We start from the raw sequence: 18,972 nt of genomic DNA, 5'->3' as shown, positions 1-18,972 counted from the left end.
TAAAGAGGCCCATGGACCAACTGGGGTTAATTTAATGCCACTGCACTCTATATTTGAAAATGGTTAAAATACTTGGGAATAAACCTAACAAAAGATGTCCAAGGCCTCCACACTTGAAACTTCAAAAATCACAATGCTGAAATGAAAACATGTTCACAAAAATATGTGAACACAAATGTTCATGGCTTTATTTATAATTGCCCCCAAATGCTCATCAATAGGTGAATAAACATATTGTAGTACATTCATACAACAGAATACTTCTCATCAATAAACAGGAATGAAGTGCTGTATATGTAACCAGAATAAATCTTTCAGACATTACATTTAATGAAAGAGGCCAGACATAAGAGTCTCCAAACAAAATGTCAACAGCACAAGGCAGGAATTTTTAGTTTTTATCTGTTGCATTCATTGTTGTATCCTCAACGTCTTGAACGGGACCTGGCGCATAGTTGACCCTCCATAGAAATTTGTTAACTTTTTTTTTTTTTTTGAGAGACAGAGTATTGCTCTGTCGCTCGCCCAGGCTGGCGTACAGTATCACGATCTTGGCTCACTGCAACCTCCACCTCCTGGAGGTTGATTCTCCTGCCCAGCTTCCCAAGTAGCTGGGACTACAGGCATTCACCACCACACCCAGCTAATTTTTGTATTTTTTAGTAGAGATGGAGTTTCATTATATGTTGGCCAGGCTGGTCTCAAACTCCAGACCTCAGGTGATAAGCCCACCTCAGCCTCCCAAAGTGCTGGGATTACAGGCGTGAGCCACCACGCCCGGCTGAAGCTGAAATTTGTTAACTGAATAAATGATTTCCTTGAGAATTAGACGCTGTATATTTATTACCCTCTGCTTCCAAAATGAAATACTCTGAATATCTGACTGTACTGATAACATATTAGATGCGGCAAAAACGTCCACTTGATCCAACTGAACATGCCCAACACCAATGTTTGATATCATAAAAATCCAAGTCAGCAGAACCTTGGAAATACTGGCTTTTGCAATGGCCACCTCTAAGGCCAGGATCACATAAGGTGGCCAGAGGCAGAGAAGACAATGGCTCTGAGGGTGCCAGTTCCCTGGGAAGTAAATGTTATTTTCCCCTACACTGTTCAGGTGGCTAGTCCCTCCCAGGTAAACCAAACATTTTCCCCCTTGGAAGGTTACTATATCCTTGAAAAACCCTGAAGTCAGTTGGTAAAAGGCTCTCACTGTGCATAATATGGCATAAGAGCTAGCCCCTAGAATCCACGGGCTCGGGTGGAAACAAAACAACCTAAAGCAGCATTCCATGTGTGAGTGCACATCAAGTGTGCACATTTTCATTACTGCTGAAACGCAAATGTCCTGTGTCACCATATGGTCTCACTTATTATTTATTAATTATATTATATATATATTTTTTGAGACGAAGTCTCGCTCTTTTTGCCCGGGCTAGAATGCAGTGGCGCGATCTCGGCTCACTACAATCTCCATCTCCTGGGTTCAAGCAATTCTCCTGCCTCAGTCTCCTGAGTAGCTGGGATCACAGGCATCTGCCACCATACCGGACTAATTTTGTATTTTTAGTAGAGACGGGGTTTCTCCATGTTGGTCAGGCTGGTCTCAAACTCCCGACCTCAGATGATCCACCCACCTTGGCTTCCCAAAGTGCTGGGATTACAGGCATGAGCCACCATGCCCAGCCTATTTTTTTTTTTTTTTTTTGAGATGGAGTTTTGCTCTTGTTGCCTAGGCTGGAGTGCAATAGCGCGCTCTCGGCTCACTGCAACCTCCACCTCCCCAGTTCAAGCAGTTCTGCCTCAGACTCCCAAGCAGCTGGGATTACAGGTGTGTGCCACCACACCCGGCTAATTTTTGTATTTTTAGTAGAGATGGGGTTTCACCATGTTGGTCAGACTGGTATTGAACTCCTGACCTCAGGTGATCCACCCACCTCGGCCTCCCAAAGTGTTGGGATTACAGGCGTTGAGCCAGCACGCCCAGCCTATACTCTGCATTTAGCTGTGTGTATCTATTCTCGAATTACCTTACTGATGATTGTCTATTTAGTCACCTACTGCTCATATCACATAACCTTAAAACAAATTCAGTTTCTAGCTTTTATTCCAGTTCTGTACTATGGGATTTAAGGAAAGTTGTATTTTCTAGAAAATAGAACTTACCATAAAAAGATGTCACTGAGAAAAAAATTAGACTGGCTTCCCTCCTTCAAGTTCTGTCTGAATTAAGTTGAACTTGATTAGGTTGGTGGTCTGAGGGCTTTAATATCAAATGCCAAACAGCCTTTTGCCTGAGTTTGTCAGCAATAAGGTGGCTTGGTTTTTTTTTTGTTTATTTATTTATTTCTTTTTTAAAACATGGAGTCTCGCTCTGTTGCCCAGGCTGGAGTGCAGTGGTGTGATCTCGGCTCACTGCAACCTCCACCTCCCAGGTTCAAGCAATTCTGAGGCATCAGCCTCCCTAGTACCTGGGATTACAGGCATGCACCACCACGCCTAGCTAATGTTTGTATTTTTAGTAGAAAGAGCGTTTCACCAAGTTGGCCAGGCTGGTCTCTATCCCCTGACTTCAAGTGATCAGCCCGCCTTGGCCTCCCAAAGTGCTGGGATTACAGGCCTGAGCCACCATGCCTGGCCTGGCTTGGTTTTTGCTCACATCATTTCTAATTTCCGGCTTCTTACTTGGCACTTTCAATTTTATAGTGCTGTTTTCCTGTAATTAGGATAAACTCTGAACTAGACTTATGAAAACTCCCCCAAAATAGCAATAGAAGGAGTTTGGGCTGGCAGCTGGCCGAATTCCGTGTAGACACACTCGGCGAGAGGTGCCTTCGAATCATCTGCTTGGTGAGAGGTGCCTTCCAATCATCCACCTGGAGAGGCTCATTATGTGGGTGAAACATATGGGGCTGGAGCTGGGGAGATAAGTCAGACTTGGAAACAAGGAGTCCCGGGTCACACGCATCTGGATGGAGAACGGCTGAAGTCTTAGAATTAACTGATTCTTGTTCCCATAAGAAAATAACAGGGCCATGGCCCCAGGAAGGTGATTTCCCAGAAGCCAATAATTAACATAACTTTTCATTATTCAAAAGAATAACACACTTTCCTTGAGCAGGTGTGTGTGTGTGTGTGTGTGTGTGTAGCACAATATGCATGCACACACCTGTGGGCCATGGGGTGGGTCCAGGACAGCAACACACGCCAGCCAAGGGCTCTGGTGCTCTGGCTTCAGGAAGGCAGCACACCCCACCCCACCACTTCCCTCCCCCTAGAAGCAGGACCTGTGTATGGGCCTATACTCATCTAAATGTGCCACTTTTCAGCAGAGCAGGAAAAACAAAACCCACATATGAAATATGAGACAGGCAGCCTAGCATTAATCTCCAAGCACGACCAACACTGCTGCTGAGTCAGCTTGGATAACCCGGGCCTCAGAAGCTCCATCTGTGGAGGCACCGCCTTTTCTTCAAGCTTTGTTCTCCATATACACACCCTCCTCGCCCCCAATTAAACAGAGATAGAAGGGAAAGCAATGTCTTATGGTGGTAAATCCTTTAACCTTCAAGGATATCCACCTCCCTCAACATGCACAAGCTTTAGTCCCAAACACCACAGCGCCCACGCATGTGGACGGGACAGGGCAGCACCCAAGGAAGAGCCATGAGTGGAAGGCCTGAGTTAGCAACCATCAGAGTTCATGGCTAAGAATCCATAGTACCATGGTCTTGCTGTCACGCTGCACACAGGGCTAAGCCAAGGCGATACTACTGTTCGCTGTTCAACTCTCCATTTATCCAGACAGGACACATCTCTTGACCAACAATGAAAGAATGCGAACTGTTGTGCATTTTCTATAGAAGTGGCCCAAAAGAGGTGTCACTGATTGATAAACTGGTCAAGTAAAAGAATCAGAGAACCTGTGGATTATTGTTTTAAGCTCACTGATTCTCTCCTTCTGTCTTCGTTTGGTTAAGGTCCAGAGATATCATAAGCACATCATTACGGTGGGGCGGGGGAAGAGTCAGTCTACTGAAACAGAGTCAGGGTCACTGGAGAAAAGAAACTCATGGCTGCAGAAAGATGACAGCCAGTGGGCTGCTACTATGCACTACGAAGTCAAAGAATGTCCTTGTGTGGAAAAGCCCTCTGCCAGAAAGCACAGTGGTGGTTACCAGAGGCTGGGACTGTGGAACTGGGGAGATGTTGGTCAAAGGATACAAAATTTCAGTTAGAAGGAGGACTAAGGTCAAGAGATCGGTTTTACAACATGACTATAGTGAATAACAATGTATTGGCAGATCACCTGGGATCAAGAGTTCGAGACCAGCCTGGCCAATATGATGAAACCCTGTCTCTACTAAAAAACAAACAAACAAACAAACAAACAAAAAATTAGCCAGGCATGGTGGTGCACGCCTGTAATCCCAGCTCCTAGGTAGACTGAGGCAGAAGAATTGCTTGAACCCAGGAGGCGGAGGTTTCAGTGAGCCAAGATTGTGCACTGCTGCACTCCAGCCTGGGCGAAAAAGTGAGACACTGTCTCAAAAAAAAAAAAAAAATTGCCAAAGAGAATAGACTTTAAGTGTTCTCACTACAAGAAAATGATGAGTATGTCAAGTGAGACATATGTCCATTAACTTGATTTAGCCATTTCACAATGTATACATATATCAAAACATCGTGTTGTACACTGGAATATAGAATACATTTATTGAATACATAAAGGTGGGAACAGAAAAAAGTATTTGTAGAAAACTTTAATTCCCCCATAGAAAAAAATCCAAAAGATACTTCAGGAAAAAATAATGAAAAGGTTCAACAAAGTTGTGGGTATAAGATTTATATTTAAAATGTAATGCCTTTCTCAACCACCACTAGCACACAATTTAAAAATAAAATTTGGGAGAGAAAGATATCAGTATCATTAGCAGAATCAATGAACCACTTGGAAACATACTTAAGAAAGGTGTGCCGGGTTGTCATGGAGAAAATTATAAAACTATATTGCAAAGGGCACAGAGGCCGGGCCTGGTGGCTCACACCTGCAATCCCAGCACTTTGGGAGGCTGAGGCGTGTGGATCACCTGAGGTCAGGAGACCAGCCTGACCAACATGGTGGAACCCTGTCTCTACTAAAAATACAAAAATTAGCCAGGCGTGGTGGCAGGCGCCTGTAATCCCAGCTACTCAGGAGGCTGAGGCAGAGAATCACTTGAACCTGGGAGGCGGAGGCTGCAGTGAGCCAATATCGTGCCACTGCACTGCAGCCTGGGCAACAAGAGCGAAACTCCGTCTCCAAAAGGAAAGAAAAAAAAAGAAAAGCGCACAGACAACTTAAAGAAATATCAAACTACAAACTAGAAACAGCAGCATCAGTTCTCCCCTAATCAATCAAACTTCTATTCAATTCTAATACAAAGATATAAAATTCACAAGGAAAAGAACAAGGCAAATAACAGGAAAGATAATTTAGAAAAATGGTATGGTAATAAGATGGGTCAATCATCAGTTTAGGCTGCCATAACTAATATCATAGACGGTGGCTTAAGCAGCAGAATGTATTTTCTCACACTCTGGAGGCTGGAAGTCCAACATCAAGGTGCCGGCCAATTTGGCTCCTAGTGGGGGTTCTCCTCCTGCCTTCCAGATGGCACCTGAGATCTCTGTATCTCTTCCTCTTGTATAAAGACACCAGTTCTCTTGGATCAGGGCTCCACCCTTATGACCTTATTTAACCTTAATCACCTTTTTAAAGGTCCTGTCTCCAGTACAGGCTCTGTCACCACATGAATTTGGTGGGAAACACACTTCAGTCCATAGCAGTAGAGGAGGGCATGTTTCCCTATATATGGCACGATATATTACAAAGCTGTACTGTTAGAATACTGTGGAATTAGTCCAGGAACAGAAGCTATAGGGACAAAACAGCCTATAAACAGACTCACATCTATAGAAATTTCACACAGGACAGGGGTGATATTAAATTTAATGATTACAGATTAGGTAATTCATTAGATGATGCCAAGACTCCAGGCCATCTGTAGAGAAAAACGTTATAGTTGAATACTAGTTTATACCAGCATAAAAATAAATTCTAGATGGAGTAATAACTATGTAAAGGCATATATCTAGAAATTATTTTGAAACTCTTATAAAGCAAGAAAAACACATATTCTTTCTTTTTTTTGAGACTAAGTATTGCTCTGTTGCCCAGGCTGGAGTGAAGTGGCGTGATCTTGGCTCACCGCAACCTCCCCCTCCCAGGGTCAAGCAATTCTCCTGTCTCCGCCTCCCGAGTAGCTGGAATTACAGGCATGTGCCACCATGCCCAGCTAATTTTTATATTTTTAGTAGAGACGGGGTTTCACGATGTTGCCCAGGCTGGTCTCGAACTCTTGACCTCAGGTGATCCACCCGCCTTGGCCTCCCAAAGTGTTGGTATTACAGGCATGAGCCGCTGCACCCGGCCGAAAAACACATATCCTAACAGAAACATGGACAAAGTGCAGTCTATTTTAGTTACCTATCATAGTTATTTTCTATAATGTCATGACAAACACTGAATTAGTGAATATTGAGCCACTGTTCCCAGGGAAAATACAGTTAGTTTTCTGAGAGCCTCTGGTTACAACATTTGCTTCAACCAATCAATACACATCTTGTTTTATGTACATTTTTGGTTAAAGACATCTTATTTGATGTATATTATTGATTCGTGGAAAACGCACAGCCTCTAACACACGTCTTCTCCATAAGGCACATCACAGCTCCCTGCACTTGGGACACCAGATAGCAATTCAGCACCACGCCTGGGAGCCATTTACAACAGCAGAATCACCAACAGAAAGCACACAAATAGGAAAAACGTGACACTAAGTAGACAGAAAGGATGTGCGCTTACAGTATGAGGACTAGAACAAGAAGGCAGTGTAGTTTGGTTCGGTCTCAGCTGGAAGCATGTGTCAGGGAGCTCAGGTTTTTCTCCACTCTGTGCATGTCCAAGAATGACCATGAAAACACCATGAGTGTTGATTTGGGGGACACGAAGTTTAGTGAATAAGCAAATTTGCAAATATGGAATCTGAAAATAATGAGGATAGGCTGGATACACACAGGCAATGCAGAGGCTTTTAAAATGACAAAATGATGTTCAACCTCACTATTTACTGGTGAAATGTAATGTAAAATTACTATTTGACACCTAAGATGCTGGCAACATTTTAAGTTCTGATAATACCATGTGCTAGAAAACATGAGGAAATAATAACTCATGTGTTGCAGGTGAGGCTATGAATGACTTGGCCATCATAGAGGGCCATCTGGCCATTCCTGGGAGAGGTGGGAGATGCACACCTGTAATCCTGCTTCCTGATCTCTGTCCCTGGAGGACTTTCACCCATAGGGACAAAGAGACGTGGGATGGACAATCACTATAAGAGGGTCCCTATCAGTGAAAAGAACTAACCTTCATTCAGCAGTCAATGCATGATTCAAGTGGAAACTGACTCACAGAATGGAATACTGTATATTAGTTAAAATGAATTTAACTATGTATTAACATGGACCTTCAGACTGGAAAGGTCTCCACATCAACCTCCCAAAAAAAGTCTAGTTATACATCATTTACAAGAGACCTACATAAAACAGAACACAAAAAGGTGAAAGACTAAAGAGTGGGACAGGAATCATAAAAACGGTTCCTGGCAAATGCAAATTTAAAAAGCATGTGGAATTCTATTATTGTTAGGCAAAACTGAATTCAAGGCAAAAAGCACTAAAAGGGACTGTAAAAAGAAACCAAAAAACCCCACAAAAACCTATATAACCTTAAAATACACACAAAATATTAAAAATAGAGAACTAATAGAAACTAGCAAATCCAGAATGAGTGTGGGTGACTTTCACAAATCTTCAGGTATCTGGTACTCATGTGGACAAAAAAAATATAGATATTTTTAATAACGTATTTATACTCAGTCTCACAGATGAGTCAAGAAATGTGCAGCCACATCAAAGCACACTTATTTTTGAAACAACAGGCAAGATTCACAAAAATGGACCATATCTAACTGGTTACAAAGAAAAATCTCAATAAATTATCAAGAGTAAAACATAAACAGCCCATATTCACTAATAATAATGCAACAAAAATCAGAAAACAGTATCAAACAACAGAAGCCTAAATGCGTGGTGGAAGCAGGGAGATGGTATTCAGAGGAAACTTTACAGCTTTAAATACATTTATTTGAAAATTTAAAAATGACTAGTAAAAATTACTTTTTCAAGAGGCTGGAATGATATAAAAGATCACTTGAATCACTGCATACACCAGAATAGCTACACTTAAAAAAGCTGACCACGTCGATGTTGGGAAATATGTGGAGTGATCACAAGTCTCCCACACTGTGGGTGGAGGTAAAAAGAGTTTAGGAGAAGGCTCAGGAATGTCTTATAAAATTAAGCACACACATGCCCTACAATGCAGCAATTCTACGCCTAGGCAACACTAACAGAAATGAAAATACATGTCCACAAAAAGTATAGAGTATTCCTATACAAGGAACTTTATTCATAGTAGTCAAGCCTGAATCTGCTTAGGCGTCCTTCAACAGGAGAATGGATAAATCAACAGGTATGTTCATACAGTGAATGCTATTCAGCAATAAACAGCTGTAACCTACTGATACGTGTACAACACAGATGAATCTCAAAAGCACTATGCTAAAAGGACGCCAGGCTTAAGTGGCTACATGCTGAAGGATTTCATTTCTGTGATGTTTAATAACAGGAAAAACTAGTCCATTACTTAAAAAATCAGAATAGTGGGTGCCTGGGGTAGAAGGGAGATGACTAGGAAGTTGCACGACGGAGCCTGCAAGTGCGACAGAGATTCTGTACCTGGATAGGGTGTTTGGATTGCAGAGATTTATGCATTTGTCAGACCTTATAGTGCTATACTTAAGATGTGTGCATTTCACTGGTATGCAAATTTTAACTGAAGAAGGAGCAAGAATCATAAACAGATACTGAACTCTCATTAATGATATATATGCTGAAGTATTTCAGGGTAAATGTACAAGTATCTGCAACTCAGTGAAATGAATGAAAAATTAGATGGATTGATGGACAGATGGAGGCTGGATGGAACAATAAGTGATAAAGTTAGCACAGTAAAATGTAAATGCTAGCATCTAGCTGGTGAGTATACAGGAGCCCACTATAAAAGTCTTTCAACTGTATGTTTGAAATTTTTCATTATAAAATGTTAAGAAAAAGAAAACACCTCAAAACACAAAGGAAAGTAGTCCTTGATAAGAAAAATTCAATTTAGATATTAATTCTCACCAAACTGACCTAAAAATTCATTCTAATTCCAATCAAACTACCATCAGAATTTTTCAAGGAAATGATGACATTCTTTAACAAGACATAACATGAAAAACAAATTATTCATTTGTAAAAGTTTTAATTCCTATATGATCAAGAAATAAGACATAAAGAATTATCAAAATTCATTAAGAAACAATGTAAAGGAAAAATGAGCAAAGAATATGAAGTGGCAATTGACAAAGAGGAGACATGAGTGCCAAGCAATATGTGTCCACATGTTCAGCCTCACTAGTAACCAGGGAAATGGAGAACAAAGCAGGTCATTTATTCATTTTTCATCCTTCAGAGTGGCAGAAGTTAACAAGTTTGGAAGTCATCTTATGGAAGATAAGAAGAAATGGGTCCTTTGACGTTGTCGGAAAAGTAACCTACGAATGACCATTTGGCAGTATCAGTTTTAAAAAGGGGATGCCTGTGCCCCTTTAGTTTTTCCTCTTCAGAATCTCTCCTAGAGAAACCCAGCCACAGGTCTCAGGGCCAGGGAAGGGAGACGCGGTGGCACGGGTGGCTGGGATGAGGCTTCCCTGATGGGAATGCCTGTCACGATGGAACAGTCACATGCTCTGCACATGAGTCCAGAGAGAGGGAAAGAGAGCATCTGGAAACTTCAAATACACTGAGATGGAAAGATTTCTATGAATACTGTTAACTAAACATGTCAAGTATAGCATCATTTATGTAAAAAAGTACATAAAACTGATAAGAGGTGTTTCTTTTTAAAAATATTTTTATGTTTATTGTCAAATAGCACTCCAGAAATTTCTCACCAATAGTGTATAGGTAAGCATATTTCTTCATTGCCTCAATAATACTGAGTAATTTATGTGCTTTTAGACCTTTTTTCAAGCTGATTGTTTTGTATTTCCTTAGGTAGATGTATGTATGTACTAAGTCCCTGGATGATTTACCTTCATAACAAGGGAGTCAGGAGGCCTGGAAGGATGGGAGGTCAGGCGGGACTTTCCGAAACTGCCCCAGTCATTTACATCAATGTGTGGATTAAATATATAACTTAAAGTGAGAAGAAAGTCAATGTAAAAATATTGTGAAATAATTTATATAAATATATATATAAATTTACAATTTGTATATAAATATGTGAATTTAATATTTGTATAATTATAGCTCTGTAATTATGTTATGTATTTACAATATATTATATAGTTACATAATATATTTATGTAACTATATATAAATGAACTATAAAACTTTTATTTATAAAATACATAAATATAGGCTGGGTGCAGTGGCTCATGCCTATAATCTCAGCACTTTGGGAGGCCAAGGTGGACAGATCACTTGAGGTCAGGAGTTCGAGACCAGTCTGGCCAACATGGTGAAACCCCGTCTCTACTAAAAATACAAACATTAGCCGGGCATGGTGGTGCACATCTGTAATTTCAGCTACTCGGGAGGCTTAGACAGGAGAATTGCCTGAACTTGGCAGGCAGAGGTTGCAGTGAGCAGAGACTGCACCACTGCACTCCAGCCTGGGTGACAGGGCGAGACTCTGTCTCAAAAAATAAAATAACTAAAATAAAATACATAAATATAAAATAAGAGAAAACAATAGTTCAACTTTTGAAATGACTTATATGCCTTTTCCAAAGCCCCATAATTGTGCTCATGATGCAATTTCTTCTTTCCTTACTCTGTGTCTGAAGGATTATTAAGGAAAAATGCTCCATCACTATTGCTTAGCACAGAATCTTCCCAAATATCTTCCCTCTAGGTCAGGTGTGGTGGCACACACCTACAATCCCAGTGATTTGGGAGGGCGAAGCAGGAGGATTGCTCGAGGCAAGAGTTTGTGACCAGTCTGGACAGCATAGTGAGACCCCATCTCTACAAAAAACAAGAAAAAATTATCCGGGTGTGTGGTGGCACGCGCCTACAGTCCCAGCTACTCAGGAGGCTGAAGGGGGAGGATGGCTTGAGCTCAGGAGTACAAGACTGCAGTAAGCTGTGATCGTGCCACTGCACTCCAGTCTGGGTGAAAGAGCCAGGCCTGTCTATTTGGGGGGAAAAAAATCTGCCCTCTGCAAGCAAGCTGCTGATGTCTGCTGAGACAGGTCGCCGCCCTGCCCAGCCTCCCAACATGGTGTTGCAGCACATCATGGGTGGGTAATGGGTACAAGGCCCAGGGAAACAGAAATCAGCCAACACTGCACACTTTACCAACCATATAGTGTTCATGCTATTGTTCAGAACATCTCAAAGTGAAGCACTGCTCTCCAATATGTCTGAGGAGGAAATGCAGGAGATCGGGACAGTCACTGCTCATCTCAAACACAGGCAATGGAATGAGCACTCCTCTGTATACACGATGGGAGAGTGTGGGCAGTTCAGAGGGGACTCTCCCAAGACAGCCTGGCCACAGTGGAACAACCTCGTACTGGGAAACCAGAGGCCTGAGTTCAAAGCCACTGCTGTCAGCAGCTCGTGAAGGTGTGTGAGCCTGGCTGTGAGCCTCGGTCTCCTCATCTGCAAGGTGGGGTTGAGACTCCCGCCCACTGTCACAGGGTGGCCCAAGGCTCAGGGGCACACATTTATCAACTGCAGCTGGTGATGCTGGGATTTCAGAGTGAATTACATCCCTGTTTCCAAATGTCCTAATGAGCCGGTATCCTTCCTGGTGCCCAGGCAACCTGGCCTGTATATTTATACTCCTCTCAGTAGCCCTGTGTAAGGTTGTGATCACAGAAAGAAATTAACCATTTTTGTTTTTGTGACATTTTTTCTGTACAAGAAACATGAAAAATGTAAATGTTTCCCAACCCTAAGCAAGCACGTGGCCATCCCTGTGTGAAGCCCAGCCAACTTCTAGCAAATTCGGCAAAGACATGAGCTGGCAGGATTTAAAACCCGGATTCTTACATAACAAAAACCCTCAGAGCAGCAGAACATGGTTTGGGGAAAACAGATACTTACTGAAAGTTATGATTTGGGCTGTGCGTTGGACCTAAAAAGAGGAAACAAAAAGACAAGTTATTAATACTCCATGATTTGGAATACAACCTTCTTCAAATCAGGCCAGTGGCAAACGGGCTGAAGCCAGCGGGCTCACTGGTGGGCAGCTGTCCTCGGGCCTCAGGCTCCGCTCGTGATTACGTCAGCAAGGCTGGAAACCACACACAAGGGAAAGGGTGCTTTGTCACTGAGGGTATCTTTGTTTTTGGAGTTTTTGCTGTCCTTACTCTCTCTCTTCTCATCTAGTCTTTACGCACAAAATCTGTTTTACTACTTGTGATCGGATGGCGTGGGCTTGGGTGGCAGGGCCGGGGTGTTTGCTGCCTGGGAGTTTTTCACAGGTGGGATGAAGGGGACACAGTCCTTCCTGCCACTTAATTCCTTCACCAGGTGTGACGAGCACAGAGACTCAGAATCTCTGGTCATCGCACTCAGCTCTCTCCCCACCCCAGCCAGGTCAGCTTCGGGCCCTGCCTAGCCGTCCTGCAGTGTGGCCACTCTCCCACTGACACTGACCTCCTAACGCACGGCCTTCCTGCTAAACACCTTGGCTCCCCGTGTGTGCCTGGGATTGTCTTCTGGCCTCCAGGTCCATAAACCTCTCCATCTGCACCTACTTTCTTTTTGGTTTTTTTTGTTTTTTTTGTTTTTTTTTTTTTTTTGATACAGAGTTTCACTCTTGTCACCCACACTGGAATGCAATGGCGTGATCTCGGCTCACTGCAACCTCTACCTCCCAGGTTCAAGCGATTCTCTTGCCTCAGCCTCCTGAGTAGCTGGGATTACAGGCGCCCGCCACCATGCCAGGCTAATTTTTGTATTTTTAGTAGAGATGGAGTTTCTACTAAACTGGCCAACTACTACCATGTTGGCCAGCCTGGTCTCGAACTCCTGACCTCAGGTGATCCGCCCACCTCGGCCTCCCAAAATGCTGGGATTACAGGCGTGAGCCACCACGCCTGGCCCTATTTTCTTTTATTACTAGTAACTGGGCAACAGGTCAAGCTGGGCCCTGGGGCACATGGGGAAGGCCCTAGGGAACGGTTTCATTGCTCTCCCCTCATACTGACTGGTGTGTGTTCAGTTTCAAATAGCAACTGGACCTCTTGCTCGGTGGCTGGGAACCTTCATATCTGCTAACCCACACAATTTCACTGTCCAACTCACCCAGCCGCACAAACAGAACGCCAGTGGCGGTAATGGTCTTCATCCCATTGGTGGCCACGCACTGGTAGTAGCCAGTGTCTGTCGTGTCCAGGTCCTGGATTCGCAGTCGTGAACCATATTCTGTCTTCCGGATGATGATCCGCCGCGGCTCCTGCACCACCGGGGCATCATTCTTTAGCCACCGCACGTTAGGGGGTGGGTTTCCTGCCACCTTGCAGTGCAGAATTGCCGTCTGGCCTTGGACAATGGTGATATTGTTTACCGGCTCCAGAAAATTCAGAAAGTAACCTGCCAAGGAGAGCGGTCACAAAAGAGCAAGCTTCAGTGAGGGCTGGAAGGAAGGGCTACCTGGCGGCTCTGTTATGAACTCTTCCAAGGGAAGGTTTCGATTTTCTGTCACCTACTAAAATAGCTTCTTGTTATCTGCGGTAATTATCTTCTAGAAAGCTACAGGAAACACTGAATTAGTGAATACTGAACCACTGCTCCTACGGGAAATACAGAGTCAAATTCCTGCGAGCCTCTTGTCATAATATTTTCATCAACCAACCAATACATACCTTGGTTTATGTGTGTTTGTATTTAAAGACACCATATTCAATGTGTACTGTTGATTCCTTCACACTGAACCCATGGCCAACAGCCTCATAACTCATGCCTGAACGAAGCTTCTCTCACACACATTTTTTTCTCCATAAGGGACGTCGCAGCTTTCTTGCACTTAGGAACACCAGACCACTTCAGTGCTGTGCCTGGGGGCCATCATAAACAATAAAATCACCAACAAAAAGCCCAAATATGCAAGAAACTTGGCACTAAATAGACCAAGAAAAGGCCACATGTTCACAATATGAGGGCAGAAACCAGGGAGCCGATCATCGCCTTGTTCAGCCCCAGCTGGGACACAAATTTTTCACTGCCTTGAGAGTGTGTCTGTGAAAGGCCACAAAAGCACCATGAGTATTGATTTGGGGGTTACAAATAGACTTTAGGTATTAGGTGAACTCACAAATACGGAACCTGCAAATGATGAGGATCAACTGTGCTTCTCTTTCCAAACGCTACATCTAACCCGGGCTGGTCAAAATTATGTAAATTCACGCTCAGAAAGTCCCTCCTCCCCGCCTACCACATCATTAAGCACAAAGCCACAGAAGTAAAATATTAAAAAAAGATGTGTGACAAAACATGGACATCCCCAAACCAAGCTAATCACAGTCCTGTAAATAGAACAGAAGTTACATTGCTGATGAGGGGAGCTGAAGGCTTTGTCCTGCTGCACCCAGGTCCAGAGCAGACAGAAGCAGTCCCGCGCGCACACACTAGGGGGCGCACAGGGTCTTAAAGCACCCAGAATGGGGAGTGAGTGGGCTGCTCCTAAAATACGAGCTGGAAACACTGCCCTGATAAGTGGGGAGCCCAGTACAGCCACAGGCAGGAGCTCTAGGGGGCAAAGCAAGGCTACAGGGAACAAGGGGAAGTGAAAGGGACAAAGGAGGAGGGATGTGTGTGAGTATGCATGTGTGGTGTTTGTGTGGTGCACATGTATGTGTGTGCCTGCACACGCAGGTATGTGGTGTGGTCAAGAGGCTGGAGAACTACTCCGTCTCTTAAGAGGAACATGCAAACTACGATTCTGTTAATGTAACATGTAGGGAAAACTAATGTTGGACAAGAAAGTTAATCATTAACATGAACTTACATCAGACAAAGCTAAGACAACACAGCAATCTGAATATGACTTCAAAACAGATACATTGATGTTCTGAATCTTTTGGCTCATTTCTGGTTGGCCTTGATCCTTTCCTTTCAAGTGAAGTTGGAAGATGGTAGGCATCTGTTGTTACAGATTTAATTGGAAAATTATAGTATTTCTAGTGAACCCTAAGGGTAAGAAGTGTTGTAGGATCCTCCAGCATCTGGGGAGGTGTAGGTGATGGAGAGGTGGGGGAAGCCAGGCGGTGGATTTAAGATAAGGAGACGGTCTTCATTCACAGGGACAGTGGAAACGCACCTATCTGCAGGGTAGTCATTAATGAGCAGAGACCACTACTTATAATTATTATTAACATCATTAGGTTCTACCTGGATACTCTCCTAAGCCAACCCTCTTCCACGCACTGAATTAAGTTATAGAAGGTAATTCTTATTGACAACATAAAGCTGGAAGGTCACTGAAATGCTGATGACAACTCCTTAAAAAGATAGGCTGAATCAGGCAGGGTAAAGTTCTGTATGTATGATCTTCATTAACTCAACCATACAGGCACAGCATGGGGAATCTGCATTCCCCATGCTCCCATCTACTGGATCCCATGTCTTTGTTTCTTTGTTGAATGCAGTATCTAATCTGCTGTGACGATGTGAAGTGGCGGTTTTGATATAATCTGGGCTGCCCATCCCAGCATATCATTTCACTGTGTTCTGGCCAGACTAGCATTGAAAAGAATATTGCTAAATGGCCAGCAGCTATACCTGGGAAGGTGCTGAGGCAGTGGCGTATAAAGGCCTGCCCAGGTGGGAAGGGACCAGGGTAGAGTCTCACGGACAGCACCACGTTCCAGCCAGGCCTCGAGGCAGCCACCTTCACATTCTATTGGAAGCTCAGTGGGACCAGTACTCAGATGGGGCCATCATTAGGTAACCTGATAATTTACGGCTGTCTCCCCAAGTGGGTGAGTAAAACTGAGCCTTCAGAAAGAAATCAGAAAGACAGATAATGGAGAATAACTAGATTATATCCACAGTATCAACGCTCCCAAATTTTCTCTAACCTCCCCACACTTCTCCCCCACTGGACAGGGAGTCCCTTGCTCTCCCCAAAGCACAGCAAGCTGGTTCCCTGTTGTTCAGTTGGCCAAGGCCACTCCTCAGTGTTCTTTGCTGTCTCTCATGTATCACACCTGCTGAAATGTCACCTCCATGGAAGGTGTTCTCTGGCTGCCCATCTAAAACAAGCTCTATTCACTTCTAACCTTGCCTTCCCCCTCCCCACTAAATCACTTGGCTTGTTGCTGTGGCAACATCACATTTGTTAAATTATGATGACTGAAGTACGTTTGGACATTAAGAAAAACAACTGTGGGCCAGGCGCGGTGGCTCATGCCTGTAATCCCAGCACTTTGGGAGGCTGAGGCGAGTGGATCACGAGGTCAGGAGATGGAGACCATCCTGGCTAACACAGTGAAACCCCGTCTCTACTAAAAATACAAAAAATTAGCCGGGCGAGGTGGCAGGCACCTGTAGTCCTAGCTCCTCGGGAGGCTGAGGCAGGAGAACGGCGTGAACCCGGGAGGCGGAGGTGGCCGAGATCGCGCCACTGCACTCCGGCCTGGGTGACAGAGTGAGACTCCGTCTCAAAAAAAAAAAAACGAAAAACAACTGTTACTTTTTGGGGGCAATATTCTCAATTTCATGGCTACTTTTCTCTTCTAAATTTTAAAATCATCCCAGCAAATTCCATTTTAAAAGTAGGACTTTAATGGATAATTTGCATAAAACTACCCACTTCATGATACTGAGAAAGCATCGTCTATGTATCTATTTCAGACCTTCTGAAGTATTCAGAAAAGCTTTGTAATTTTCTTAATATAGATCTTCACCTATATGACTTTAGGTTTATAGGGAAACTATTAGATAGCAATCATCTATATAGTGTACTAATTTCCTATGGCTGCTGTGACAGGTTACCACAAACTGGGGTGTAAAGCAACACACATCTTTCATCTTACAGTTACGGGGGTCAAAGTCCTCACATCCATGTGACACGGGCTGCCTTCCTTCCAGAGGCTCTGTGTGAGAATTGCTTTCATCAAACCTTGCCAGGTTTCCAGTGAAACCAACCCAACAGTCCCATAGACCAGTGGTCCCCAGTCTTTTTAGCACCAGGGACCAGTCTCATGGAAGATAATCTTTCCATGGCCTGAGGTAGGGGCCTTGGTTTGGGGATAATTCAAGAGCATTACATTTATTGTGCACTTTATTTCTATTTATTTATACAACTCACCATAATGTGTAGAATCAGTGGGAGCCCTGAGCTTGTTTTCCTGCAACTAGCGGTCCCGTCTGGGAGTGACAGGAGACAGTGACAGATAATCAGGCATTAGACTCTCATAAGCGCACACCCTAGATCCCTCAGATGCACAGTTCACAATAGGGTTTGCACTCCTATGAGAAGCTAATGCCACTGCTAATCTGACAGGAGGTGGCGCTCAGGTGGTAATGTAATTGATAGGGAGTGGCTGTAAATACAGACGAAGCTTCACTTGCTCACCTGCTGCTCACCTCCTGCTGTGTAGCCCAGTTCCTAACTGGCCACGCACCAGTACCAGTCCATGGCCGGGAGGTTGAGGACCACTGCCATAGACAGTTCTTTTGGATAAACATAGAAATTGACCCTTCCTCAGGAAAGGACCTCTCAAAAAAGTATCAAAGAATTGAAACTCACCAGATCATCACATCACATCCAGACAATAACACACTAGGCCCCTCAATCATCAGGATGGCTTCCTTACCCCTTCCATGTTCCTGTTTTCCCACACACAGCTACCTTTCTTCCCTGCTATATAAAGCCCTCATTTTAATCAAACAGGGAGATGGATTTGAAGCTGAGCTCCCATCTCCTCAGCTGCATCACCGGATTAAAGCCTTCTTTCTTGGCAATAATTGTTGTCTCAGTGATTGGCTTTCCGTGTGGTGAGCAGCGGGACCTAGACCAAACCCTGGTGTTTCAGTAACATTAGGGACCCCCTCTTTCCTTTGCCAGTGGTTCCTCATTGCATCACTCCAACCTCTGCTTCCATTGTCACATCTACTGCTGAATCCAGTCTTCCAGCCCCGGTTTCCTAAGGACCTCTGTGGTTACACTGGGCCTACCCAGATAAGCCAGAATGATCCTCTCATCTCAAAGTAATTAACTTAATCCCATTTGCAAGTTTTTAAAGATCTTGCCACTTTACTCAGCTATCTTAGTTATAACGGTTTCTGAGTTGATTGCCTTGGATTTTCTACATAGATACTATCTTCTTCAAATAACAATAACATAACCTTTTTGCTTTCAAAATTCATATCTCCCATATCTTTTTGCCTAATTGTTTTTTCAACATTCTTTTTGATCTAAAAATGTTAAATGCTAAAATGCTGCAAACATACAGAAAAACACAGCTATCAAACAATAACCATGAACAAAACATATAAAGATTTGAATTAATTTTCCCATATTTCACTTTAAAAAATATTTCACTTAAAATTTTTTTCACTTAAAAAAAATTCTAGAATGCAACCAAAACCTACTCTTGTTTCTTTTTCTCCAGAGAACTTGTATGCATCATTCCAATGCATATTTATATTATTTTATGTTTTTAGAAATTTTCCCTGAAAGGTCATATTTGCTAGTTGATTTCATCCATCTATGTTGGTTGATGTGCTCCATTTATT

General features: G+C 43.3%; 1 protein-coding gene across 6 annotated transcripts in view; it reads right to left on the bottom strand.

Moving 5' to 3' along the window:
- ROR2 (receptor tyrosine kinase like orphan receptor 2) overlaps positions 1-18,972 on the bottom strand; it is a 222,325-nt gene that overhangs the window by 21,453 nt on the left and 181,900 nt on the right. For 5 of the 6 annotated variants that reach the window (XR_008504724.2, XM_063650261.1, XM_054502657.2 and 2 more), the window contains 2 exons: positions 13,537-13,824; positions 12,331-12,361 (listed from right to left, as the gene is read on the bottom strand). Coding sequence is in view for 5 of the 6 variants with exons in the window: in XM_063650261.1 (XP_063506331.1) it covers positions 12,331-12,361; positions 13,537-13,824 (319 nt within the window). In the remaining variant the exon portion in view is untranslated. Of the gene's footprint in view, positions 1-12,330; positions 12,362-13,536; positions 13,825-14,096; positions 14,289-18,972 lie in introns of all 6 variants that reach the window. The other variant, XM_063650264.1, reaches the window with a different exon arrangement.

This window comes from Pongo pygmaeus, chromosome 13 (assembly GCF_028885625.2).
Source record: "Pongo pygmaeus isolate AG05252 chromosome 13, NHGRI_mPonPyg2-v2.0_pri, whole genome shotgun sequence".
Taxonomy (NCBI): domain Eukaryota; kingdom Metazoa; phylum Chordata; class Mammalia; order Primates; family Hominidae; genus Pongo; species Pongo pygmaeus.
The sequence above is the reverse complement of the archived record's forward strand: the minus strand, read 5'-3'. Positions and strand labels throughout refer to the sequence as shown.